The 27770-nt window shown below is 52.8% G+C and overlaps 1 protein-coding gene across 5 annotated transcripts in view; it reads left to right on the forward strand.

The window, feature by feature from the left end:
* lrp1aa (low density lipoprotein receptor-related protein 1Aa) overlaps nucleotides 1–27770 on the forward strand; it is a 180466-nt gene that overhangs the window by 144892 nt on the left and 7804 nt on the right. For 3 of the 5 annotated variants that reach the window (XM_088633603.1, XM_088633605.1, XM_088633604.1), the window contains exons 56-85: nucleotides 83–266; nucleotides 1048–1133; nucleotides 1958–2077; nucleotides 2211–2398; nucleotides 3687–3892; nucleotides 5587–5814; nucleotides 6297–6445; nucleotides 7664–7757; nucleotides 7952–8068; nucleotides 8490–8609; nucleotides 8757–8879; nucleotides 9569–9694; nucleotides 10242–10358; nucleotides 13986–14092; nucleotides 15036–15168; nucleotides 15521–15643; nucleotides 15912–16034; nucleotides 16698–16835; nucleotides 18005–18142; nucleotides 18802–18921; nucleotides 19007–19275; nucleotides 20379–20557; nucleotides 21010–21116; nucleotides 21781–21900; nucleotides 22502–22678; nucleotides 23101–23241; nucleotides 24856–25029; nucleotides 25798–25959; nucleotides 26379–26562; nucleotides 27473–27574. In XM_088633603.1, coding sequence (XP_088489729.1) covers nucleotides 83–266; nucleotides 1048–1133; nucleotides 1958–2077; nucleotides 2211–2398; nucleotides 3687–3892; nucleotides 5587–5814; nucleotides 6297–6445; nucleotides 7664–7757; nucleotides 7952–8068; nucleotides 8490–8609; nucleotides 8757–8879; nucleotides 9569–9694; nucleotides 10242–10358; nucleotides 13986–14092; nucleotides 15036–15168; nucleotides 15521–15643; nucleotides 15912–16034; nucleotides 16698–16835; nucleotides 18005–18142; nucleotides 18802–18921; nucleotides 19007–19275; nucleotides 20379–20557; nucleotides 21010–21116; nucleotides 21781–21900; nucleotides 22502–22678; nucleotides 23101–23241; nucleotides 24856–25029; nucleotides 25798–25959; nucleotides 26379–26562; nucleotides 27473–27574 — 4355 coding nt within the window. The remainder of the gene's footprint in view (nucleotides 1–82; nucleotides 267–1047; nucleotides 1134–1957; nucleotides 2078–2210; nucleotides 2399–3686; nucleotides 3893–5586; nucleotides 5815–6296; nucleotides 6446–7663; nucleotides 7758–7951; nucleotides 8069–8489; nucleotides 8610–8756; nucleotides 8880–9568; nucleotides 9695–10241; nucleotides 10359–13985; nucleotides 14093–15035; nucleotides 15169–15520; nucleotides 15644–15911; nucleotides 16035–16697; nucleotides 16836–18004; nucleotides 18143–18801; nucleotides 18922–19006; nucleotides 19276–20378; nucleotides 20558–21009; nucleotides 21117–21780; nucleotides 21901–22501; nucleotides 22679–23100; nucleotides 23242–24855; nucleotides 25030–25797; nucleotides 25960–26378; nucleotides 26563–27472; nucleotides 27575–27770) is intronic. The other 2 variants (XM_088633606.1, XM_088633607.1) reach the window with 1 other exon arrangement.

Raw genomic sequence — 27770 nt, forward strand, 5'->3', positions numbered from 1 at the left:
TTTCTGAACCCTGTGCGCAGGCTCAGTGCTGTGTGTTTCTGTAACACTGCAAGGTCTGAGGTATCTCGTGTTGCCCCTGCAGTGTAGGTGCAATCCCGGTTTCAGGCTGAAAGACGATGGGAAGACGTGTGTGGACATCGATGAGTGCAACACCACCTTCCCCTGCTCCCAGCGCTGCATTAACACCCACGGGAGCTTCCACTGCCTGTGCGTGGAGGGCTTCGAGGTGCGGCCCAGTGACCCCACCAGCTGCAAGTCCACTTCTGGTAAGCCATTGTGGCCCTGGGGATCTGCCTCTGTGCCCTGTACCGCCCTGCATGAACACAGCCCCCATGACTCCAGTATCCAGCTATATCACACCACGATCACTCCCAAAGTGAAGCAGAAACATTTATTCTGCCTCCAGGGACAGATTTCACAGACTAATATAGGAAGCTTTACAGCTTTGTTCTTTGTCTTTGCAAGACTGCAGGCATGAGCTTGGTCTGGCAATGAAACACTTGTGAATTCGCTCTTACAGCAGCCAGACGGCGCCACTGTCACGCCCTCTGCAGCCAGGGGGCGCTCTTTCTCTGTCCTGTCCCTAGTTTCCGGTCTGCTGTCCTTCCTGTCCCTCTCTTTCCCTTGGGCTATATATTTCCGGGTCTTGCACTCTGTCCTCGCTCAGCATTGACGTTTGGATGTCCTGAGACCCGCCTAGCACCAGGGCGCCCCACGTCCGCTCCCTGAGGGCATAGGTTTCTATACGGCATTCCTGAACTCTTTGCACTAATGAGCCCGGGCCTTTTTCCCGTCTCGCCGCTACGCATATGGGTCTTTTTCCGCTCTCCTGCTCCCCACGGTTAGTCCCTTTGGACGTCCGTGACAGCCCCCTTGTGCAAATCTTCGTCTCCCTCCGAACTGTGTCTTGCATTGTGGTCTAATCGTGTTGATTCGAAGAATGTAATTACTTCATTCCTTTTTGATGTTCACAAGCGCCGAAGCCTGCTCTTAATTTTTACCTCTGAATGCTCTGTCGCTCTCTGTTGTCCTCCATCTCTGCCGCAGACGAGGAGCCTTTCCTCATCTTTGCCAACCGCTACTACCTGAGGAAGCTCAACCTGGACGGATCCAACTACACCTTGCTCAAACAGGTGAGGGGCTCCCAGGGTCCGTTCAGAAGCCTGGACATGCAAAGCAAATCGGATGATCTGCCAGGCATCTGTATGTGTTAACAGTTCTCCAATTGTGCTGTTTGTGCTGGCTTGTGCCATTGAAAGTAGCGTTTGTGCCGCTGTTGTTCCCAAGACATAGCGCCACCTTCTTTCAGGGATATGATGTCACTCATCCAACCCTTAGAACAGCACAGGAGAACTGAAGCACTATGGTTCCTTTGTGCTCCGTTTGTCTTGTTTTGTGGTGTTGAAAGTAGCTTCTGAGATGTAGCGCCTTCTTTTTTTCTGGTTGTGATGTCACTCAACCGCCATACAACTCCCCCAAAAAAGAAGGGGCGATGTTTCAGCAATGAAAGCAGCTCAGACTCCAGTTTCAGTAGCACAAATGGAGCACAAAGACACCAGTGGGTTTCATTGTCTGTGCTGTTTGTAGGGGATCAACATCGGAGAGCTTTGATGGGGATGTGATGCTGGCACGTGTGCAGGTTTCATTAAGAATGAATTGATTGATCATTGCTCGGGTCAATACAATCCCGGAGATGCTTGCAGTGAATTCCTGCACTGGCTGTAAAGTCAAGTGGCCGTGAAGGTTAATGGAAACGCAGGCTTGGCTTAGCGGCTTTGTAGATGCAGTGAATGTGTCCGGAGTCGCCACCTCCTGATGGGAGACAGGTGATTTGGACTAGGGGAAAAATGGATCCAATACATCTGGCACAGCTCATTCTGTGGTTGTATGAAGTGTCTCTCCGCGCGCCGCCGTGTGGGGTGCTTTCTCACCCGCCTCGGTGTGTTTGCCGAGACAGGGGCTGAACAACGCCGTGGCCCTGGACTTCGATTACCGGGAGCAGATGATCTACTGGACAGACGTGACCACGCAGGGCAGCATGATCCGCCGCATGCACATCAACGGCAGCGATGTGCAGGTGAGCCGGGGAGGAGGAGGGGTGCGGGGGCGGGGGTCTGTGTCCGCGACCCCGGACCGCACCGGGCCGGCGCTCCTCCCCCTGCCCTGCCCTGCCGTGACGCTGCGTGTGCCGCTGTGTGCGCTCTCCGCAGGTGCTGCACCGCACCTCCCTCAGCAACCCCGACGGCCTGGCGGTGGACTGGGTGGGCGGTAACCTCTACTGGTGCGACAAAGGCAGGGACACCATCGAGGTGTCCAAGCTGAACGGCGCCTACCGCACCGTGCTGGTCAACACCGGCCTGCGGGAGCCCCGAGCCGTGGCTGTGGACGTTCGCAACGGGTAAGATGGGGCACCCTCTTTGTGTCAGTGCCCCCCCCCACCCACCCAGTGTTTTTCCCCACAAAGTGCATTCTTCCCTCTTGATCACGCTGTACCCTAATTCTCCCGGCACCCTGACTCACACCCTCTTGCTCTCCACATCTCTTCCTCTTGTTCTCACCCTTGGCTAAAAGTTTTCTGGGTGCCGAGAGTGATCACACCACGCTGGTGCGTACCACAGCCCGACAGGATCCGCCACTCGCGGGCTCTTTACAGTCTGGCAGCTCTGTGTGAAGAGCCGGTCAGCCCTGCGTTCAGTCTTTTTCTGAGTCTCGGGGCACCTGTGGAGGAAAAGGCATCCACCTGACATGGGTTTGAATGCATATCCGTGAACACTTCTAATACAGTTGCATGGAAAAAAGTATGTATTCACCCCTTGCAGATTTCCTGAATCAGGTGGGTCCGAGTGAAACATGAAGAGTTGAACAAATAACATTTTCACACTGGATATCATTGACTCTATGAAAACAATGAAACCAGCAGCAAACTCTGGTGTTACTTCTTCACTCAGATCCCCTTTAAATTTCGCTCGCACCCACGTGAAGCTCTGATAACGTTCAGCGGTGAAAACCTACACAAATTCAGAAAATCCAAAAGGGGCACATAAATTCCCCTGCAGTTGGAGCTTCAAAGTTTTGTCCGCTACCTGTCCAGCGTGGCATTGCCTTTAAAACTGGCACCTTCAGACTCTGGTGAGGACGTGAGGAGGGGAGTGTGAGTTGAAGGGATGGTAGCTGAGGAATTGTGTTGGCAGATCTCACCTTGGTGCTCGATGTGGACAAAACCTGAAAACCATCTAAACACTGTTCGCAAACAATTGTGAAACCAAGTCTGTTTGCAGTGAAATAGATCCAGTATGCTCAGTTTTCTATCTGCTTTTTCTGATTCAGGGTCACGCCAAGCAAAGGTAGGGTACACCCTGGACAGGACACCAGTCTTAGGGCACACACAGACACGCACTCTCACACCAGGACCAATTTTCCAATTAACCTTCCAGTATGTCTTTGGACTGTGGGAGGAGACTGAAGCACCCAGAGCAAACCCATGCAAACATGCAAACTCCACACAGATAGCACCGCAGGTCTTAAACCCAGGGCCCCAGCACATCAAGTCAACAATGCTAACCACTGCGTCACCAGGCTGCCATGTTAGGCAGTATTAATTATCATATGATTTGGTAGGATATGGTAGTAAAAGTGGGGTTTTTGGGAAGAGCCTGGGAAAACAGAAAGTCTCTTGTCCCTCGCAGGTACCTGTACTGGTCGGACTGGGGCGACCATCCCCACATCGGTAGGATTGGCATGGATGGGACTAACCGCAGCGTCATCGTGAAAACCAAGATCACCTGGCCCAACGGTCTCACCCTGGACTTCATCAACGACCGCATCTACTGGGCTGACGCGCGCGAAGACTACATTGAATTCGCCAACCTGGACGGCACCAACCGCCACACAGGTCAGAGCGCCACCGTGCAGGCCCTGGTGCCCCCGTCGCGCCAGCGGCGCAGACAAGACATTTAACAGAACAGCTGAAGTGAAGGAGTACGCCTGCATTGCTTCTGAGCCGTACAGTTGCACTGGTAACGGTGTGCTTCAAGCTTGTTACTAGTACAGACGCATTTAAAACGTGTGATGCAGGACCGAAACTTATTTCTCTGTTGCTATCCCACGTTTCAAATAATAACTGGGTACTTTAATAATGGTTATTTTACAGCATTTGCCTTAAAGGCAGTGAATCTTACAGTGTGCACTCCTAGCGATTTCTTAAAATAGAAGCGCTAAAGCACATGTAATTGGGGAGTTATGTGAATTGCAGTTATCTAATCTGGACTCTAATCAGTAGGTCTAGGCCCATTTCCAGTACCTGGGGCACTAACAGCACTGGACAGTGCTGGACTTTGCCTGCCTGCTCTACTGGAGAGCTGTCGGTGCCCCAGCTGCCTCCACAGAGGCAGACGCCCTCTCAGTCTGCTGATTAGCCACAGATAACATCTCTGTTCAAAGTCCTCCTACGAGTTAATATTTTTTTTTCCCAAAGTGAACATTAGCTGGGTTTTATTAAATTTTAAATCTTCTACCTCCTCCAAGGAAATGCAGTTGAGCAGCCCAGCCTTTCCCACTGTAGTCCAGCACCACTGTTTATGAAACAACTAATGTTGTCGTAATCAGCCTCTGTAGAATCGTCTGTGTTGGGCCATGCTGAGCCATCCCGGGTGAGCTCTCTTACCTGGCTGGCGTTCTCCTAGTAATATTATCTCCACATCATTGTTGCTCCTTGCTTTTTACATTTACATTTATTAAATGTATCTGTGATCTGGCCAGACAAGATATATTTATCCAGGATGTACAGGACGTTAAAAACGAACAGCTCACCAGACTTCTGGCTCACACCAGGGGCTGACTGAGACTGGAGTTCCCCAATACCCCAGTGTCACCTGGATTGCCAGCTGAGCTCTGTGGCCCCGAGACTAGGTCACTCCAGGGGCTGACTGTAACTGGGGCTCCCCATTAGCCCAGTGTGACAGAGGCGGAGTAGTGCTGGGGTCAGTTGGTCAAGGTAATGGGGACCCCTGGCTCCTCCAAACCTGCAGCAAGGTGGGTGTGGGGCACGTCACTGGCCCACTGAGCCCCCAGCTCTGCCTGACAGGCTCCCACAAGCAGCATTGAAAACCTGTGTGTGCTGGGGGGCTGGTACACACTCATCTAGAAACAAAATAGCTTGTTCGAACCAGGCTGTTTTTATAGCAGGGGGTTGATTACTGTCTGGGTTGTAATGGACACATTCTTTCAGCTTCTGCATGTTCCATCATATCTCACTTAACATTATTATAAGACCATGTTATCAGGTTTCATAGAGAACATCCAGACGCTATGCCAAGATAATAAAAAGGGAAAAATAATTACACAGATCCATGGTTAAGAAAGCATAGCTGGTAATTCAAACTGATTCAGCAGGATTTGTTTGAGATCAAATGAAAAAATATCATAAAATGTTATACAGAGAACAGGTCAGTTGGCCAAATAAGTCTTGCTGCTGTTCTCTGAATTTAAAGGTCTTGATGGTAATGGAGACCGCAGGTTGTTTAGACAGACCTGGAAAGGCATGGTCTGGGTGAGAAGGGATAGCAGTGTTGACCCCTGCCCTTCCAGTGCAAAGGCTGACGAACCTCCCTGGCTGTCTGCCTGCAGTGCTGAACCAGGACATCCCCCACATCTTCGCCATGACGCTCTTCGAGGAGTTCATCTACTGGACAGACTGGGAGACCAAGTCCATCAACAGGGCGCACAAGACCCTGGGCACCAACAAGACCATGCTGATCAGCACCCTGCACCGGCCCATGGACATCCACATCTTCCACTCCTACCGCCAGCCAGAGGGTCTGTGAGCCCCGTCTCTGTGTTCCCCTGCATTAGTGCCCTCCCCCCCATCTCTTATGCCTTGTTCTGTTTGTGTCCCTCTTTCTCCATGCTCCTCTCCCTCCCCGTCTGTCTGGTCTCTCTCTCTCTGTCTTGCGTGAATCTGTCCCAATCATTTTGCCTTTTGGCTCACTTGTGCTCCTTCCTGTCCCTTATTTACCCTGCGGCGGTGTCTCAGAGCGCCCTACCCCGACAACGCAGCGAGATCTCTCATTTATCACCCCACTCTCGCGATCCGTCTGTCCCCACGTTACTCCACTGACCCCAATGACAATTGCCCCCCTCCCCCAATGCTGGCTCCCATTGACAATGACAATGACCCCCAGCGCTGTCTCTGTCCCTGGGTGACCCCAAGGACCTCCATTGACAGTGACCCCCCCATGCTGTCCATGGGTGACCTGGTGGCAGGCTATTTTGACAGAGCATATATTCTCTCCTTTCAGTGTCCAACCACCCCTGCCAGACTGACAACGGAGGCTGCAGTAACCTGTGCCTGCTGTCTCCTGGAGGGGGCTACAAGTGCGCCTGTCCCACCAACTTCTACCTGTCCAACGATGGTCGCACCTGCATGTCCAACTGCACTGCCAGCCAGGTGAGCACCAGGTGCCTGCAGGACCCAGAAACGAAGCCTCTTTTCTTCACTGCTGTTACTCCGCTTTCTGAAACCTCTTTCAGCGTGACTGTACTAAGAACACAGCATTGCCGCGCTTGCGTTCCTGGTGCCTCTGCTGCCTCCTAGAGGCCATAGTGGAGCACTACTTTTACATCCTCCAGTTCTTGATCTGGCCTGTTCAGCACATAGAACTTGAACTTGAACTTTATTGCCATATGTAACTGGTACAATGGAATTCTATCTTACAGAAAGTCTCTCGATTGTTAAAACAAGTGCAAAAAGTTAAAACAGTGCGTCAAGACAATATACAAACAAACAGTAGACAATGTACAAGTACAAGTACACATGGTTCTTCAGGTCTGGAGTTTGAAACCACCAGCACGTTCAATGTCGTATTCCTGCCTACAGTCATTTACCCACTAGTAGCCAGCAGCCATGTCACCCTACGACTTAAAATTGGCAGCCCACTGAAGCTCAGCAGGTGTGAGCCTGGTCAGTACCTGGATGAGAGACCTCCTGGGAAAAAGGTTGCTGCTGGAAGAGGCGTTAGTGAGGCCAGCAGGGGGCGCTCACCCTCCGGTCCATGTGGGTCCTAATGCCCCAGTATAGTGACGGGGACACTATACTGTAAACAAGCGCCGTCTTTCGGATGAGACATAAAACTGAGGTCTAGACTCTCTGTGGTCATTAAAAATCCCAGGGTGTTTCTCGAAAAGAGTAGGGGTGTAACCCCGGCGTCCTGGCCACATTTCCCATGCCTCCAAATAATCCCCCTCTATGAATTGGCTACATTACTTTGTTCTCCTCCCCCCCCACTCCCCAACCAGAGCGACGCGCCGGTTGGAGGATTCTCGGTCGCATTTAATGGCAACGTCAGCTCAAAGATTTGGTTCAAACCACCAAATGGAGACGGGCGTGCCGACAAGTGGACCCTGCTGATGCGGGTTTCACACTAGGATGAGAGAGAGAGTCATTTACCTGCTAACTGAAGTGTGTGGTTTTAGCAGAACTGTGCAGCAGTAGTGGGAATACTGCATCTTGGGCAGATGCATGGCCGCAGTGCACCTGTTCGGGTTGGTATCGCATGGCTACAGAGTCTGTAGTTTTTCTTCCCATCCCCTCTATGCCTCCTCCCCAGTCTCCAGTGCAAGCTCGCGTCGGTCTCATGTTCCTTTTCTTTCCTGGCTTGTTCCGCAGTTCGTGTGCAAGAACGACAAGTGCATCCCCTTCTGGTGGAAGTGTGACACGGAGGACGACTGTGGGGACCGCTCCGATGAGCCGGCCGACTGCCGTGAGTGCGGGGGGGCCTTGGCTCGCTCTTTGAAGTTGTGGGGTTCCAGAGAATGTCGGGGGGGACGTCCTCTGGTCGCTGAGTGGAAGAAGATTACCCCCAGTAATCCAGAGGCACTCTCAGTTACTGGGTAAAGGCTCTCGTTCAGGTGATGCCACCTTTTGATTTGCAGTTTTTTTTTATTCTGCTTGTAGCTGAATTCAAGTGTCGGCCCGGTCAGTTCCAGTGCGGCACGGGAATCTGCACCAACCCAGCGTACATCTGTGACGGAGACAACGACTGCCAGGACAACTCCGATGAGGCCAATTGCGGTAATGTCCCCGTTTCTCCTCTCCCCCAGTGTCCCACACTCCCTCACAGTGTGTCCTCTCCCTCTCTCTCAGTGTCCCACACTCTCTCTCAATCTTCCTCATTTTATTCTTTTCTTGTCTTCCTTGATTTTTCTGTTTGCTTTCCTTCTGTTCTTTTTAATCCTGCTTAATTCTTCCAGTGTCTGTCTCTCCCTCTGTGTTAACCTCCTTTTCCCTGGATGCTTAAAGATTTTCCACCAAGCAAAAGTTTTTTTTTCCTCCTAAAATGCCACCTTTGCAATCTTTTCAGCCTCTTTTCTAAGCTCTTGTCACTGGGCGTGTTTTGTGTTTTTCCTCCTTTGGAAACGAGGGGTGGCCTGCGCCTGCATGCCTGCTGGAGCCTGTAGGCCTGTGCTGACCGGCGCGCCTGTATGTGTTGCAGATATCCATGTGTGCCTGCCCAGCCAGTTCAAGTGCACCCACCCCAGTCGCTGCATCCCGGGAATATTCCGCTGTAACGGACAGGACAACTGCGGAGAGGGAGAGGACGAGAAGGACTGCCGTGAGTGGAGCCTCTTTGTCTTGCTGTCTTATCTCCTCCTCCCTCCGTCCCCCTGTGTCCAAGCCCGGCGGTCCCCTGTCTCTCCCAGAATCGTGGGCTCTCTCTGGCGGTGACGCCCCTCTTCCGATCTCTCTCTCTGTCATGCAGCCGAAGTCACCTGCGCCCCCAACCAGTTCCAGTGCGCCATCACCAAGCGCTGTATCCCGCGGGTCTGGGTCTGCGACCGAGACAACGACTGCGTGGACGGGTCGGACGAGCCGGCAAACTGCAGTAAGACTGGAGACTGAGTACCCTTCCCCCACAAACCCCACTCCCCCAGTCACCCTCCTGCCATCAGGCTCCAGGCTGCCTCTCAAAATTATCCCCTCATCCTCCCAGCAGCGCCCTCTTCTGGCCATCACCCTTGCTTCTAGGGCTTCCCCAGAATTCTCAGGGTTGGCACAGGAAGTACTTCTAGTGTCCTGGGCGTCATGCCCACACCCAGCCCAGCCGGGAAAGGGAGAGTATGGGCCAGTTTCTGGCTGAGGGCTAGGCCATGGCGATGGCTTTTCAGAGTGCAGAAGTTCAGAACTCGACATTCCATGGGTTCATTTAGATCATTTGTTATAAAAAGAGCTCCAGGTAGCTACGAGCAAGGCAGCTGCTTGTCTGCTTTCAAATGTGATCCTGAACACTCGTTCTGACCGCCAGACGTGATCTTCCCAGGATCTTTTGGCTCTGACAGATGAGCCTGGAGAACTGCAGATCCCCTGACTCAATTGGGTGGACGGGCAATAAAGCAGAAAGCCGATCAATACGATTTGCAAAAGCTCGAAGCTCAGCAGGGTCAAAGAGCAGAAACCGGGCGGTGGAGAGAGTGTTCCCAGTGAACCGCACCGAGATATCTGGGCTCTGGAGAGGAGCGCCTGGGACCCAAGGGCGCGCAGGGTGACCCGCTGTCTTGTGTGCCGCCTCCGCAGCTCAGATGACGTGCGGCGTGGACGAGTTCCGCTGCAAAGACTCGGGCCGCTGCATCCCGGCGCGCTGGAAGTGCGACGGCGAGGACGACTGCGGCGACGCCTCCGACGAGCCCAAGGAGGAGTGCGGTGAGCGAGCGGGCGAGGGGGCGTGGGGGGTGAGGCTGGGGGCGCGGGCCTGCCGGGCCGCTCTGCACAGAGAATTTCCTTCTTTTCCCCACTCGGAGTACAAATAAAAAAATCCCCTGCTTTTCTTAGAATCGGCTCAAGCAGGGAGCCGCGTCAGCGTGCGTAGGCTGCAAACGAACAGGTAAAGGTTGATTCCCTGCTGAATAGAGAAGAATAGAATCACAACGTTTCGGCAGCCGAAACGTTGTGATTCTATTCTTCTCTATTCTTCTCTTTTCAGTATGGAATCAACCTTCTTTTACCTGTTCTTTTGTTAGAAACGTCAGTTCTCATTCCCTGTCCCAGCTCCCATTCCCTGTCAGAGAATCCCAGTGCCTTCCACACGTTGCTGGGTGGGGGGATTTGGGCCTGTGAGGTCCTCCTGTCTCTAGAAAGGCCTTTGGATCAGGGTGGTGCCTGACGGCGCGTCGCCTCTTGTACGGCGCCCCCCCACCATGTTGTCCGAGGTCTGACGCCCTCCTCTCTGTGTGTCCCCGCGCTCGAGCAGACGAGAGGACGTGCGAGCCCTACCAGTTCCGCTGCAAGAACAACCGCTGCGTGCCGGGGCGCTGGCAGTGCGACTACGACAACGACTGCGGCGACAACTCCGACGAGGACAAGTGTGGTAGGTGTCCGCGGGGAGACCCCGCCCCCCCCCCCCCCCCCCAGGTGCCCCCAATCAACCCAAGTCCTCTGGAGGGAGCAGGTTCCGAGAGAGATGTGTCTGCAGGTCTTTCATTGGCACTTAATGAGCAGGGCTGTGCTGGAGATCCAGCCTTTTCATGTCTTTTGGATGCAGGAGTTAAAAAGCAGCATTGAAGTAATGGAATAGATAGACGGCATGGCTGGGTCGTCCACTGTCCAGCGGGGAAAAGAAAGAAGACTGCTCATACAGTTTGAATGTTTTATACCCCCAACAAACTGGGAGCCTGCTGCTCAGTTGTTATTACCGCAGGCCCTCAGATTGTCTTAAACAAAAGCAGGACACCAGGTAAACAGAAGATGTGGACATTAACAAGTCTAGGAGCAGATGAAGTGAAAGATTGGATTGGGATCTCGCGCACGCTCCTGCAGCCGGACCTGTCCTAGTCAAGCCCAGTGCTCCTTGTGTTGCCTGTGTGTGTTTTGTGTGCCTGTGTGCATGGGCTGCTCGCCGTGTGACTGCCTTCAGCTTGCATGACTCCCGTTCTCACTCCGTCCGCCTGGAGGACTTAGCTGGAAGAGGCTGGGGTTTCTCCTTTGGGATGCCTTTTGTGTGCTTCCATTGTTGCAAATCATCTCAAAAGAAATGAGAGAGTGAGGGTTAAAGACCACACCACGGTGAGGGTGGGTGTGCTGGGGGGAAACCTGGAGCTCACTATGTCTGGCTGCCTCCAGGTTTGGCTTGATGGCACTCCTGCTGTGTCTGTATGCACCTGAATCCCGCTCAGAGCTGCCAGCCCCTCATGCCCACCTGCCCAGGACTGCCCATGTGGCTTCATCGCTCCTCACCCTCTCCCTGTCTTCCTGTCTCCCCGCTGTGCCAGGCCGCAGTGCTCCAGGGTCCTGGAATGGACTGGACTGGATTGGTCCAGCTGAGGCTGGTGGTCTCGTCCTGCTCTAGTAGTGACAGGTGCAAATTAGGTAGCATTAATAAATCTGTTAGCACGTCTAGATTAAGAGACACTGATCAGAATATTTTTAACGTGATGGAAGGGAACAGTACAGACTGAGCTGTTCCTGCTGCATTGCGGGCGAGCGGTGCTCTCCTTGTTGCCCTTGTTTTTAAAATGAACTGGGACGTTCCAGGAAGCAGGTAAGCTGGGTGAAGCCACATCGGTAGTGGGGGTAGCGGAATGTGGCCCTGTGTCCGCTGTGCCATGTGTCCGTCGGTGAGTGTGTTGCGTGACGTGGGCGAGGTGTTCAGTTCGATGTCGTGGCTCTCGTGGTTTTTTGGAGTTGTGACTTTTTTTTTTAAGCCATTGACACATCTCACTTCATCTTATGTTAATGCTTCATTTCACACCGACCCGTCAGCGCTGTTGGAGGTAGGTCTCTCCACCTTCGAACCCCTGCCTGCCCGCTGTGTCCCCTTTCACCTTTGCCCTTTCACCCCACCTCCATCTGTTCCTCACCTTGCTCCAGCAGTGCTCTGGCAGGGCCAGGGGCACCATTTTTTAGCTCTGTCTGTGGTGTCTTTCTAGTATTGTTGTGTCTGTGTTTTTTGTTTTTGTTACAAATGCCTTTTCTTCTGAACCCATGTTGTGGCTTTTGCTGGGTTGGGGAGCAGGGGCTGTGTGCTGCTTGGGTGGATGTATTTCTATGCATTATTCCACTTTGTCAAGCGCTGTCAGTGTCTATATTTTAGACCTTGACTTAGGGGAAACGGCAACTTGGTTTGTCCCGTTAAGCCTGACTGTTCCCTCCCAGTTTTAGTCTGAAAGAAAGCAAAAAGTAAGATCTCCGTCTGTCCTTCCTGTTTGGAAAATTAAAAAATCATCTGGGCAAAGCATTGAAAATCGTAACATCACGGAGAGGTGCAGAAATGATTGGATTGCTGGGTAACTTACTGTCAGAAGTGAAACACAAGGCAGAAGGTTCATGTGAAAGTCTAGGAAACAGAGTAGGGAGATTCTCGTTCCTCCAATCAAGTCTTAACTTGTGCAGGATTGCAGTATGTTAGAAAATTGCTTAAGAGGTGCTGCCGGAGCTGGTCAGTGAAAATCAACAGTAGACTTCATCTTAGACTTACTTTAGACATCAAGTAGACTTGCTGCAAGTGGTCAGGAGCAGCAGCACTTCAGAAGTTTTGCTGGGAGAAATCCGGATGTACAGATCCCGTTTTCAAAGCTCCAGCCTGTCGGGGCTTGTAGAAATCCGTGATGTTGAGAGAACAGTGCCCTAACGGCTCTCAGCTCTCAGCTCTGATTCATCACCAGCAGCGAGGTTAACGCAGTCCTGTCCGAGCGGCTCCAGCAGGGGCCTGCGCCTAGAGCCGAATCCCCCTGCCTGGCATGCCATTCTGGGCACCACTGGGCTCTGCAATCTCTGTGAAAGAGTGATCTTTGGTCTGTCCCTTAATGCTGTAAAGAAACAGCATTGATCAATATTCACGTTAACAACCCTGCTGAGTTCTAGACTGGGCAGGGTATTGGAATGTACAGTACAGGACTAAATTTGCCGGCCCTGGCGTCTCTGAAATGTTCTAGTCTCACAGATCACTAGAAAGCAGTAGCAGAACTGAGAGACCAGGGTCAAGACCCATCGATTCACTTGCTCCCTGTCATCCCCTTCTCTACCTTGCTGGCCCTTGTTGTTCTTTGCTTCTCTCTGCAAACCCAGATTCCCCCAGAAGCATTCCCCAGTTTTTCCCAGGCTTCATCCATTGAGCTTCTCCCAAAGCATGCCTTGCCGGCAGATAATTACATGATGTTGGCACCCCATCTCCTGTTCCCCACCACCTAGGACAAGAACCCCTCCCAATGTGGATAAAAAAACATTGATATAGCTGATGCTCAAGAATCATTTTTATTCATATCAGGACATTTTTTTCACGTGATACATTCAGCACTCCAGTACTGTGGTGACTGCTGTTGTAACGATAGAGAGGCTTTATATGTTCATATCAGCAGTCTGATTCACTGTGTTGTGTTTTTATTGTGCCTGCCCATTGTCTTTCAAAAGTTCAAGAACTGTGACAAGAGAAAGGACAGAGTGAGATTACAGTGAAAGCATTGTAAAGTATAGAGAGGTATGGTGTAGAGAGATGCAAACTATCTAAATTCATAGTCAAGTGAAATAAATTCATCTAGGAGCCAAATTAAACCATGAAAGTGCCTGGAGAGCAGAAAATCAGGCCTTAACTAAGAATCGATTCCGGTCGTCATGCTCAGTTGTTTCTGTTTGTCTGTGATCACGTAACCAGCACTGGTTGTACTGTGAACAAACCCACCCGAGTATGATATCTCTTTGAACCCCCCTGGAAAGCCAGTGAAGCTGTAATGTGCATGTCTCTGGGAGGTGGGAGGAAGTCTGCCCTCATCACACAGACAGGGAGCCCAGACTGAAACCTGACTTGGGAAATAACCATCCCTACCAGCCTTGCAGACGTGGGAAATGTTCGGAAGGGTCAATGGAATCACCAGTAAAGTGTCGCCTATCTTTTAATGGCGGCTCTGAGCATTGAAAATGGCGCCCCCTCGCTCTCGTGCATGCACGTGTGCACACCTCTCTCCCTCACCTTCTTGTGCCCTCTCCCACCTCCCCGCTGCAGTGCCTCGGCAGTGCTCCGAGAGCGAGTTCGCCTGCACCAACGGGCGCTGCATCGCCGGCCGCTGGAAGTGCGATGGGGATCACGACTGCGCCGACGGATCGGACGAGGTGAGGGGCGATCGGATCGGCCTGGGCAGCCCCACATCAGACTGAAAAGCAACGAGCCCTGCGAAAATGGGAAAGGGAATTGAACCCCGAAATCAGTCTTACTTCGGGGAGAAACTGCTCTTTAAGAACTGGGGATCTCGACCATTGGGGCACCCTGCCTATGGGCGCCCATAAGGGGGTGCAAGAGCTTTTTGCATACAGTTCATTTTAAAATACGGCCCAAATTTTTCCAACTATAAGGCAGCGTTTTTTACAGCAATTTATAAGTCGAACTCTTAAGACTCGTCTTCTAATTGAGCTCCTCACGATATTTGGCGTTTTAGTCACTAGCTTGTATTTGCTGCTAACCAGCAAGTTCTTGGAAACCAAATTTCATTTGGCAAAATATCCCAGAGTCTGATTGAATCACAGTAAGTTAATACTAAAAATTGTTAATTAAACCTTTCATGAAGACTGCATTGACTTTGGTCCCCATTTTCTTGGATCCAAGCAAATATGGCTGTAGCTGCACAGACGCAGAACTTACGCAGGCATTGAATCTTACAATAACGACAAGTAACTTCCACTCTAGCGGCAGTATTAGGAACTGAGCCTAGTTAAGGTTTCTTTCCATCAACGTCACGTTATGATCTATGGCAATGCACGCTACAACTTACATATGCAGTTTCATACATGTTAGTAAACGACTTGACACCACGTGGAAAGCAGCAATAAAAAATATTTAAATGAAATTATTATCCCATACACCAAGTGCTGTGGTTTTCTGTTAACTGAAAGGGCGGGGCGTAGCATTTCAGAGGTTCAGAACCTCTCCTTTAGAAGCTCGTTTTAAACCATTTTGTGCAGGGGAAGAGCAAAGCTCATTGTTGGCATGTTGAAAAGAGGAGCTCTGAGCATCACCTTCCCATGACACTGTTCTTGGTTGTCTTTGCACAAACTGTAGAACGGCTGTGATGTAAAGTGTGACAACGACCAGTTCCAGTGCAAAAATGGCCACTGCATCCCCATCCGCTGGCGTTGCGACAGGGACGCGGACTGCATGGACGGCAGCGACGAGGAGAAGTGCGACAGTGGTGGTAAGAATGGGCGACTTGCGTTCCCGCTCCATAGCATGCAAATGCTGCGTAGCATTAGGAACATGATGGCGTATGCCAAAATGTGCCCCTGCGTGCAAACACAAGCCATGCCACACACAAGCCATGACTTGCAGATACACATGCGCATGCCAGCTGACCCATCATGCTCCTTGTTGCCAGTGAAGGATAAGACTGTTCCCGGCTTGTTAACCGTCCCCTCGGCTGGGGAGCTGGGTGGAGGTGCAGTTCCTTGGGAGGATGAGCAACTGGAATGAGATTTTGTGGGGTCGCCAGGGCAGGAAGGCGTAGAGTTCATCTAACCTGCGGTCCCTCTCTCTTCCTCTCCGAGCAGCCGGGAGGAACTGCCCCCTGGACGAGTTCCAGTGTAACAACACTCTGTGCAAACCGCTGGCCTGGAAGTGCGACGGCGAGGACGACTGCGGGGACAACTCTGACGAGAACCCCGAGGAGTGTAGTGCGTGTCCCCCCTTTCTCTCCCCTTTAGCCTGTCTTCTTCACACCCCTTCTATACGTCTCCCTCTTACTCAGCGTTGTCCTCTCGGCCCTCGCTGTCCCTCTCTCCATCTCGCTGGGTCCCTCAGCCTCGCTCTCTATCTGTCCCCGTCTGCCTCTCTCCTCTCTCTGTCCCTGCCCGTGTCCGTCTCGACAGCCTTGCCCTGAGCTCCGTTCCCGCTGGTTCCCGTCTCTCCTGCCCTTAACCCGTCTGTCCGCTCTTCCCGCAGTGAAGTTCCAGTGCCCGCCCAACCGGCCTTTCCGCTGCCACAACGACCGCGTGTGCCTGTGGATCGGCCGGCAGTGCGACGGGATCGATAACTGCGGAGACAACACCGACGAGCAGGACTGCGGTGAGTCGGGCCAGGGCCGCGGATGGAGCAGGGTCTCCGGGGGGGGGAGGTGAACGCCGCGCGCCATGTTGAGCCTGGGGATGGGCAGGGAGCTGTCAGCCACTGAAGCTCTGCAGGGGAACAGATGCAGAAATTCATGACTCGTGGTCCTGGGAGATGTGATCTGTGCTCTGTGAGGTGGGGTTGGAGCGGTGTTGGAGCAGAGTTGAATCTGTGAAGCAGTTGGTTCAAAATTTGGAAGAGCTCTGGACAGGGGAGACCGACACCTGTTGTATGGAGTGTCTATGGACAAAATCACGTGACATTTCAGAGCAGCTGGAAGCCAAGGATAAGCTCTGTCAGAAATACCATTGCACTGAATGTTGAACCTAAATGTTAATCCTAAACACATATCGAAAGGCTTCTCTAAACCGACATTTACTGTAAAGTAGGCTTGAGAGATGCTCTGAAGAGGAAGACCTGGTAAGTGTTTTGAGTGCAGAGGAGAGCTCAGTGTGCTCCCGTTTGTTCTTTGTTCTCCGGCCCCTTTCATAACAGGTCACAGCATTTCCCAAACCCTCACTGACCTGCGCTGTGACATTTTGCGTTGCTCCGCGGGCGTGAGGATTGCTGTGACCGCCCTGCGGCCCTGACGCCGGCCTGTCTTCTCCCCCGCTCCCACAGAGCCGTCCGCAGCCACTCCCAGCTGCGAGAAGGACGAGTTCCGCTGCTCCAACGGCCACTGCATCAGCTCCACGCTGCGCTGCAACTTCTTCAACGACTGCGAGGACGAGGGCTCCGACGAGTTGGGCTGCAAGAAAGGTAGCTGGGGGCAGGGGGTCGGGGGCCGGGGGCCCAGTGGGCAGGGAGAGAAGGGAAGAGACCTTTTCCATTTCCTCTATTACCATATGTCTAAGGGAATTTATTTAGGTGACGCCTTTATCCCAAGACACCTGCATGCATGCAACTTTTGGCACCCATTTATACACTGGAGCACCCTGGGTAAAATACTGCTCAATATAGCTGCACCCGTGTCCCCAGTTTGTGTGTGGAGCTGCAGCACACAGTGCTGTTTTCGTTTATTTAAAAAACGCTGCCATGTTCTGTACGCATCTCAGAAGATCCAGTTATATCTCTGCACCAGTAACTTGTTTCACTGCCAGCTTATCTCAGGAGAGCAATGGAACACTGTGGCTCTCAGAAGCTGGGCTTTTGTGCCAGTTGTCCCGGCTGTACACCCAGCGGTCAGGTCAATATCAGTGTGCTTTCCACAGAGGAAGAAACTGACCCAGGCACACAACAACACAACATTTTCTCGTCTCGTTGCACTGAATGGTACATCGGGCCATGTCACTCTGAAGACCATCATCTGAATGGCCAGGGACAGGATTTGAACCCTCAACGCCAGCATTGTCGGCAGACAAGATGCCCAGGGCCACTGTCAGGCTGTGAACCGGTGCTTTCTTAGCCATGACTGCCTCCTGTCAGAAACAGTCCTTGTAGAGCCTCAGAAAACCCTGCTTTTAAAACTGCATTATCCAGCAGCTGAACTCCCTCATGCTGTGCAGTCCCTGTGCTAAATCACAGAATCCCTCTTAGTCTCATCCACACAATCTCTGTGCAGAGAATGAGCCCTGATCCCACTGTTCCTAGCAGTGCCGTGCTCTGTTCAGTCTTTCAGCCTTGGAGCCGCAAAGATAGGAGAGCTGAACTCTCAAGTCAGCCCTGAGAGGAGGACAGTGTACAGATCTTTTGCTGTGCATGATCGCCCCCCTACAGCTCAGTATTCTGCACCAGGAGGAAGAACCAGTATGTCTTTATCAGGTCGACTGAAGGTGGTTTTCTTTTAAGTGCACTTCAGAAGAAAAGGATTTCAGGATACCTCTGAAGGGCTAAATTGTCCCGTTTGAAAGGGACTCGGATGGCCTTGCAGGTTCTGTGGGGTTGTTCACTATTTCTGATTCTTTCTGTCTTTTCTTTTTGGGGTGCAGAGTCCAGTAAGAACCACTGTCAGAGCAACCGGACGGTCTGCACCGAGTGGGGCGAGGCGCAGTGCGTCACCAACGGCTCGGACTCCTTCTGCTCTTGCAAACCGGGCTTCCAGAAGACCGAGAGCAACCGCTGCGAAGGTGCGTAACCGCCCCCCTCCCGCCTGCCCTTCCTCAGGGGGGCGCTGAGGGGGGTCTGCAGATGCACATCCCCCAGGCAGCGGGAGGAGAGCGGTCTTGAAAACTGAGCAGCTACGATCGGCATAAGACAAAGTTTTTTTTTGATGGCGGGAGGGACACCACTGGGCACGGATGCTGGGTGCTGCACATTGGTGGTGGTGGAGGGGAGTCCCCATTGTTGCGTTTTGAGTGGAGTAACCATAAAAGCTCTGTAGAAGTGTAAGGAAGTATTATGAATTATCATCATCACCCAAAGGTTGGTGGGAGTGTGGAATCAGCTGCCCAGTCATGTATTTGTTTTGAAGCCGATAACCTGGCTTCTGTCAGGAAACACCTGAATGAGGTCCTCAGAGGGATGAGCTGCTCCCAAGGGGGCTGGAAGGGCCACATGGGCTCCTCTCTGCTGTAACCTTTCTTATGTCCCTATAAGAACTTTTCTTTTTACTGTGGAACCAGGGCAGATAATGCAGTGCAGGAGCAAAAAAAGACTTTCGACAGCCCTGATTTCTCCATGGCTATGGCAGCTTTTTAACACCCTTTCTCCCCCTCGAACCCCTTCCAAGTCCTTCACGTTCCCCAGCCGCAGGGGGGTCAGCCTGTTCCTATTTCTGTGTTTTCAGATAAGAACGAGTGCCTGCAGTTCGGGCTCTGCTCTCACATCTGCAACAACACCCTGGGCTCCTACAAGTGCAGCTGCCACAAGAACTTCATCAAGATCAACGATACCTGCAAGGCCGACTGTGAGTGTTTTTTTTAAAAAGAATCTGCACAGCTCATTGTTTGCAGGGCACCGTCCTCACCCCCCCCGCTCCCTGTCCCGAGCAGATCACAACCGGCAGGTCCTGTACATCGCCGACGACAACGAGATCCGCAGCCTGGACCCCAGCCTGCCCAATTGGGTGTACGAGCAGACCTTCCAGGGAGACGCCAACGTGCGCATCGACGCCATGGACCTCCACCTCAAGAGGAACCGGATCTTTTGGACCAACTGGCACACGGGCCGCATCTCCTACTACGAGCTTCCCGAATCGTCTCCCAACTCCAACTCCAACCGTAACCGGCGGCAGAGCGAGAACCGTGTCACTGACCTGGAGGTGAGACGCTGGGGGTGGTGCAGGGGCGTGGCAGAGCCCAGGGGGTGGGCGGAGTGAGGCAGAGCCTGGGGGGTGGGGCAGGGGCGGGGGATTGGTGGGGGCAGAGAAGGGGGTGGGGCAGGGGAGGGGCGTGGCAGAGCTCAGGGGGCAGGGTGTGGTGAGGCAGAGCCTGGGGGTGGGGCATGGGCGGGGTGTGGGTGGGGCCAGAGACAGGGGCCGGGGCAGTGGAGGGGCAGGGTGAGGTAGAGACAGGGGGTGGGGCAGGGGAGGGGCGTGGCAGAGCTCAGGGGGCAGGGTGTGGTGAGGCAGAGCCTGGGGGTGGGGCATGGGTGGGGTGTGGGTGGGGGCAGAGACAGGGGGTGGACCAGGGGAGGGGAGGGGCGGGACAGCTCCTCAGACCTGTCGTTTGGTGCTGGGATTTCTGCTCCCTTTGCCATCCCTCCTTCACCTACCAAAAACCAAAACCTAGTTAACCAAATCTGTTGACTTATTAAAGACACAGCTAAAACTAAAAAGCTGGAAGCTTACCAGGACTTTCCAGGATCAGGACTGGTCATCCCTGGGATTAACTCTGACCAGTTCTTTTCTGCACGAATTGGATCTGTTAAATTCGCTAATGCCGTAGTCGTCTGCCTTTTCATTCAAAATCCTTCAGTCAGTGATGCAGATTAGCTTCTGTAGACGTCATAATTGTGCCACTGTGTGTTACAGTTAATTAGTATTTTATTTGGCTTACACTTCATCAAAAGCCACTTTGCACATTTATACAGTATTATACTTTGGGTGAAGTACCTTGCTCAAGAGAATAGCAGCAGTGTCTCACCTGGGATTCGAACCCACAGCCTTCTGATTGCAAAGTCCAGAATCCTGACCACTGCTTCACACTGCTGCCCATTGTGATTAGCCTGTCGTTGGTGTGTTGCTTACCGTCTTGTCAAATCCTACCACATGCACCAGTCAGTGAGGACATTGGCTGAAGGCGATGTCACTGCAGCGTTGCCCAAGAGAAATGCTGTGGTCATCAGGATCGTGGTTTCTGTGGAACTGGTGTGAAAAGCATCACCTCTCATTCCTCCTTCTCTCTCTCTCTCACTGCTGCGCAGATTCCTGGGTTGAAGATGCCCCGGGGCATCGCGGTGGACTGGGTGGCCGACAACATTTACTGGACCGACTCCGGACGGGACGTGATCGAGGTGGCTCACATGGACGGCCTCAACCGCAAGACCCTGATCTCGGGCATGATCGACGAGCCCTACGCCATCGTGGTGGATCCGCAGAGAGGGTGAGCGAGCGAGGAGGGGGGTAGGGGTGGTGCCAGCAGACTGGTCATGGTCCAGCCTGGGGGGGCCTGGTGTCCAAGGCAGTGGGCAAGGGTCTGGACAGGGGGATCGGGGGACTTTGTCTCCTGTAAAGTAGTGCATTTCAATTTATACTCCAAAAATCAGTGAAAACTTTGTCTGATTTGAAGGACACAGTATAAAAATGCCTTTTAAGATCAAATGCAGAGTCTCTGTGTAATGTAACCATAGTTAACTTTTTTAAACTACTCTGTAGGGAGCTGACCTGACTCCATATGGTAGCCGACTCCATGGTTAATAGCTGGACATCCTACGGTGTCACACACCATTATCTACCTGGTTTTGCTCTGCTCTGTTCGATTGCTTGGTCACCCGAGCTTTGTCTCCCCGAATCCTGCTGTGTCCTGATGGGCCTGTCCCGTTATTGCCTCCCCAGGACGATGTACTGGGCAGACTGGGGGAACCACCCCAAGATCGAGACGGCCGCCATGGACGGCACCATGAGGGAGACGCTGGTCCAGGAGAACATCCAGTGGCCCACAGGTCTGCACCTGAAGAGCCGGAATCGGACAGCAGTGACGCGCACTATCCACAGAGCCGTCTCCCTTAGAAAACCCACGCCAGCACTAGGAGGGAGTGAGGGGGGCTGTGGGATAGCCTGTTAGCTCTGCAAGCCTGAGGCCGGCACCTCCTCAGACTAAAACTGAAAGTAGTCTGATTGCTAGGGAGTAATCAAACAGTCAGCAGCTGTTATTTTTGGGGGGGAGGGTTATGGTTAATGTCTTGCCTTATTTAAATGTTTCTTATAGTGAAACTAGGGCTGAAGCTAGCTGAGGTTCTTGCGCATGTGGTGGTGTATTGATGGCCCAGTTACAGTTTTGCACATTGTGCAGTGCATTTGCAAGCAAGATGCTTGGTTTATGGAGCGGATGTAGTCAAGGCAGGCTGGAAAGGCCTAAAGGTTTTGGAAATTACAAGAGAAATCCTGAGACGCAGCCTCATTTTCCTCTGTCTCTTTCTCTTACTCTCTCAATTTCAGTAATTGTGAATTTGTGAATTTTGAATTTCCAAAGCAGTCCACCTACCGCTGATATTCTTCTGTCTGATTCCTCTGCCCTGTTAAAGAACAGGGAGAAGTCTCGAAGAATCCGCTGGCGTGGAGTCATTCTCACCCTTCTCGTCTCTCGCTGTGTCCTTCCTCCTGCAGGTCTGGCGGTCGATTACTTCAACGAGCGCCTGTACTGGGCTGACGCCAAGCTGTCGGTCATCGGCAGCGTGAGGCTCAATGGCACCGACCCGGTGGTGGCCATCAGCAGCCACAAAAACAGTTCAGTATGGCTTTGCTGCTTTAAGGGCTGGGAGGAAGGAGTGTGGGCCTGTGTTCACTCGCCCCAGGGCTGGCTACACGCAGCGCTGACAAGACCTCTGTTCTTGTGCGCAGCTTGGACAGACCCGACTCCAGTACTCACACCACAAATACTGGGGTTGTCACTGAAATGCATTTGGAGAGACTCATTTATGAGAGCATTGCACATATAGGAGTGTCTGGGGCTGATCCTGCATTAGAATATGGAGAACCCACTGGCCATGCTTGACCATATTCATGTGCACAATGTGAATGTTCCATCATTAACTAAAAACTTTCCCTAGTTTTATACCTGATTAGTTCTAAAGGTGCAGGTTTTTTGGAGACGTGACTTTGGGTTTCTAAATACAGAACAAAATCCTGTTGCTTTTCCAAAGCTAAAGGAAAACTCGGCACAAAGCCAACGCTTGATTTCTCATGATTTCTTTATACCATCCCAGTCTGGCACACAGACCCTGGAACTGCAGGTGTTATAAAGGGGGCTGACTTCAGAAAATCCTTCCCGAATCTCGGCTCCAGGCCCTTGAAATGACTTTGCTCTCTCTTTCCTGTGCGCTCTCAGAGCTCCACCACCCCTTCAGCATCGATATCTTCGAGGACTACATCTACGGCGTCACCTACATCAACAACTTCGTCTTCCGGGTCAACAAGTTTGGCAAGGGCCCCATGGAGAACCTGACCACGGGGATTAACCACGCCACCGACGTGGTTCTGTACCACCGCTACAAGCAGCCCGAGAGTGAGTGCCGCTTTGTTTCGTGTCGGCAGGCACAGCTGCTGCCCGCGTCGTCTTGCTGTCCCGGTGTGCCAGCTGAGCAGACGGGGCACCCTGGCGCCACCGAACAGGCTGATGTCCTTCTGAATGTGCCCCCATGTGTTTTGAAATCTTCCAGAATTAGAAAAGCTGCACAATTTACTCAGAGACATAAATCCAAAGTAAACTTATTAGTCCATGATACCCCTTTGCCTTTTGATGAACAGTCATTCACCCTTGCAAGGGGTAGTCTAGATGGCCTAGTGAAAAAGCACATTTAGGACACTGCAGCTGCACTAGGAGGGACTAGAGAGGATGTACCAGGACATACCTGGGTCTTTTCCAGCACGGCCGCTGTTGTGTCTGCAGTGGGGCACACAGGTCTCAGCCTTGCCTATGTGTTTCAGTGACCAACCCCTGTGACAGGAAGAAGTGTGAGTGGCTGTGTCTGCTCAGCCCCAGCGGTCCTGTCTGTACCTGCCCCAACGGACACACCCTGGATAATGGCACCTGTGTGGAGGTGCCATCTCCCACACAGTCCCCCAGCTGTGAGTATCTGTCCGTGCCTGTATCAGTTACAGTTACAGTATCTGTATAGCTGTATCTGTAACTGGACCCCAGCTGAGAGTACCTGTCTGTGCCTGTATCTGTAACTGTACCCCAGCTGTGAGTATCTGTCCGTGCCTGTATCTGTACCTGTACCCCAGCTGTGAGTATCTGTCCGTGCCTGTATCAGTTACAGTTACAGTATCTGTATAGCTGTATCTGTAACTGTACCCCAGCTGTGAGTATCTGTCCGTGCCTGTATCTGTAACGTGCCCCAGCTGTGAGTATCTGTCCGTGCCTGTATCAGTTACAGTTACAGTATCTGTATAGCTGTATCTGTAACTGTACCCCAGCTGAGAGTATCTGTCCGTGCCTGTATCTGTAACGTGCCCCAGCTGTGAGTATCTGCCCATGTCTGTATCTGTAACTGTACCCCAGCTGTGAGTGTCTGCCCATGTCTCTATCTGTAACTGTACCCCAGCTGTGAGTGTCTGCCCATGTCTGTATCTGTAACGTGCCCCAGCTGTGAGTATCTGCCCATGTCTGTATCTGTAACTGTACCCCAGCTGTGAGTGTCTGCCCATGTCTCTATCTGTACCCATGTCCCAGCTGTGAGTGTCTGCCCATGTCTGTATCTGTAACTGTACCCCAGCTGTGAGTGTCTGCCCATGTCTGTATCTGTAACTGTACCCCAGCTGTGAGTGTCTGCCCATGTCTCTATCTGTAACTGTACCCCAGCTGTGAGTGTCTGCCCATGTCTCTATCTGTAACTGTACCCCAGCTGTGAGTGTCTGCCCATGTCTCTATCTGTAACTGTACCCCAGCTGTGAGTGTCTGCCCATGTCTCTATCTGTAACTGTACCCCAGCTGTGAGTGTCTGCCCATGTCTCTATCTGTAACTGTACCCCAGCTGTGAGTGTCTGCCCATGTCTGTATCTGTAACTGTACCCCAGCTGTGAGTGTCTGCCCATGTCTCTATCTGTAACTGTACCCCAGCTGTGAGTGTCTGCCCATGTCTCTATCTGTAACTGTACCCCAGCTGTGAGTGTCTGCCCATGTCTCTATCTGTAACTGTACCCCAGCTGTGAGTGTCTGCCCATGTCTCTATCTGTAACTGTACCCCAGCTGTGAGTGTCTGCCCATGTCTGTATCTTTAACTGTACCCCAGCTGTGAGTGTCTGCCCATGTCTGTATCTGTAACTGTACCCCAGCTGTGAGTGTCTGCCCATGTCTCTATCTGTAACTGTACCCCAGCTGTGAGTGTCTGCCCATGTCTGTATCTGTAACTGTACCCCAGCTGTGAGTGTCTGCCCATGTCTCTATCTGTAACTGTACCCCAGCTGTGAGTGTCTGCCCATGTCTGTATCTGTAACTGTACCCCAGCTGTGAGTGTCTGCCCATGTCTGTACCTGTGCCCCAGCTGAGTCTCATTCTGAGTTAGTATTGTGCTCTGATCTTGCTTGATTCCCGAGAGCCCAGCTCTCTAAGTCACTGTAAGTCACGTATACCTGTAACAGCCCCTTGTGTCTGTGTGCCTGAGTGTCCGGAGTGCGCATCACCTCTGTCCCCGTATTCCTGCACCAACCCCTCTCGCTCTCTGCTCCTGTCCCCCCCAGCCCCCACCACGGGCACCTGCAACATCCAGTGCCTGAACGGCGGCAGCTGCTTCCTCAATGCCCGCAAGCAGGCCAAGTGCCGCTGCCAGCCCAACTACAGCGGCGACAAGTGCGAGATCAACCAGTGCCGCGACTACTGCCAGAACGGCGGCACGTGCACCGCCTCGCCGACAGGTAACTGCCCCGGCACAGCGGGGGGGGGCAGGCCTCGCTCTGGACAAGGACAAACCTCCCCCGCTTGCCTGCAGTGTGGTCATGTCCCAGCATGCCTCGCTGCAGACTGACTGACAGCAGTTCCTTTTGAAATCTCTTTTAACATGAAACCTTCGACTGTAGTGACTAGAGCAAGAATAAACCCCATAGGCCCTAGACTTTGTGTTTTTACTCTAAACATTAGGATAAAGTACCGTAATAGGGGGGAGAGAAGTTTAAGGGGATGGACTGAAAAATGAATGAGTCGTTTGAGAGCCTTTTACTCCTGCTGTGCATGTAGCCTAGCCCAGCCTGCAGCGCCAGATCATTTCCTGTTCTCGGAGTGCCTCACTGGTCACAGTCTAGTACTGCTAGGTGGGTCTTATTGGCTGATCCGATAGCTGGAAAGAACACTCCTTGTGTTATAATCTGCTCATGTCATCTGAAGGCTGGATGTTTCTGTGTGTACTTGAGCTGAAGTGTGACCCACTCAGCTTCACCCTGGCGGTAATGCCAGCTGCTCTTCCCCCTCTGCAACCGCCTCCTATCCTGTCCGCCCAGTGGTGGCGCTGATGCCCCTAGTCCTGCAGAGAGGGCTGCTGGGAATGCAGAAAGCCCCTTGCCGTGAGACAGAAACGTTTGGGCTGGTTTTGTTTCCTTAGGCGCGCTACTCTGGCCTGGAAGGAGAGCAGGAGTGCAGAGGAGGTTTGTCCTAAGCATGTCTCTTCTCCCCCCCCCCTTCTCTACCAGGGATCCCCACATGCCGCTGTCCCACCGGCTTCACGGGCCCCAGCTGCAACCAGCACACCTGCAAGGACTACTGCCAGAACAACGGCAACTGCACCGTCAACCAGGGCAACCAGCCCACCTGCCGCTGCCCCAGCGACTTCCTGGGGGACAAGTGCCAGTACCGTGAGTGTCGGGGTCCGGCTGAGGGCCCAGGGGGGCCAGCAGAGTAGCCAGTGGTCGGCCTGGGTTGTTTTCGCTTGTCCTGGGACTTGCTGGGCGCCTGCAGGCAACCCAGCGCTCGTGATAGACTCAGTGCCCCTTGAATAGGCTCTGCTCTTCTCCTGTAGCGCTTGGTATGTTAGCTCTGACAGGGCACGTCTGCAGGGTGTTTAAGGCAAGCCTTAGACAGCTGCTCCAAACTGAGTGGGTACGCTAAGAAATAAGAACTGGGGGATTCATTCAGTTGAGTTAAGTATCTGGGTTTGCCACTGATACAGGTGTACAGGGGCACACTTGAGCTGAATCTAGAGTGCCGTGTTTCCGGTGTCCCGGTGATGCCCACACAGCAGGGCTGATGTCCTCTGTTTGCACCTCCTCCGCAGGAAAGTGTGAAGGGTATTGTCTCCACGGCGGCACGTGCCAGCAGACGGCCAACGGCACCAAGCTGTGCCGCTGCGTGCCCCAGTACGACGGCTGGATGTGCGAGATAGACAAGTGCCACTACTGCAAGGAAGGGAAATGCATTCCTACCAACCCCAACAAGCCCACCGGAGAGGTCACCTGCAAGTGAGTCCCGCTGCCACCCGCGGTGTCCCGTCCACAACATACAGTATGTAGCTAGAATGCCACTCCTATATGGAAGCAGAATGTTTGTCTGTGATGTGCAGGCCAGGTGACGGCACCTAGAGCCCACTTCGTGCAGGCTGTAGGCGAGCTTCCTGCTGCTATTTGTACTGAAGACAAAATGCAGTCAAAGGCGGCGCACGGGCTCTCCGCCAGTGCGAGTGTGGCACGACACGACGCGTGTTTACTGTACATCGCTCACCTAACAGCAGCCTTGGGCATCCCGGTCGCCCAGGCTGGAGGGGTGCAGGCAGACGATGGTTAATCTGCACAGGCTCTGAGTGGACTGGTGCAGAGCCAGATGTTATGTATTTGTAACGTCTTAAGTAAGACCATACACAACGGTCTTTCAATTAGATTCTGTGGTACAAATATCAGACATTCTGTTGCAGATACTGTACTTATTAGGAGGCCATGACTGGTAAAAAGGCTTTTCGAGAAACACCCTGAGATTTTTAATAAGCACTGTGAGTCAGGACCTCAGTTTTACATTTCCTCATCTGGAGGACGGCGCCTTTTTAGTATAGTGTCTCCATCACTATACTGGGGCATTAGGACCCACACAGACCACAGGGTGAGCGCCCCCTACTGGCCCCTCTAATACCTTTCAGCAGCAACCTTAGTTACATGGCTGCTGGCCAAAAAAAGAGGGAGGCACTGGCCCATCTGGGGTTTAGCACTGATTCCCACAGTGCCCCTTTCTCAGGAGCGCTCAGCACACACAGCCCTGGAGGGCAGACTGCTCTGTGCTGTGGCGCGGCCCACTCTTGAGATGGCGCATTAACTGGACCAGTTCCTTGCAGGCTCTCGCTGGAGGCTCAAGTGTAATATAATGCGACCCGTCTGCTTTCAGCTGCAGCAGTGGAGTCATCGCGCCCAGCTGTTACACGTGTGCGGACTACTGCGTGCACGGGGAGTGCACGACCAACTCGCGCACGCGCCTGCAGGAGTGCAAGTAAGGAGCGCCCCCTACAGCCCCGGGAGACGAGGGGAATCCGCTGGTCTCGGCCTCAAGACAGCCGGCTGACCATCCCAGTTTCTATGAAACCCTGTGCGCAGGAAGTAACGATGTTGGAGCGTACACACATGGGCAGCAGTGTGCGGCCGCTCGTGTAGAAGACGCCAACACCTCTTCGCACAGAGAGCCGTGG

This window comes from Lepisosteus platostomus, chromosome 1 (genome assembly GCF_059453375.1).
Source record: "Lepisosteus platostomus isolate fLepPlt1 chromosome 1, fLepPlt1.hap1, whole genome shotgun sequence".
Lineage (NCBI taxonomy): Eukaryota > Metazoa > Chordata > Actinopteri > Semionotiformes > Lepisosteidae > Lepisosteus > Lepisosteus platostomus.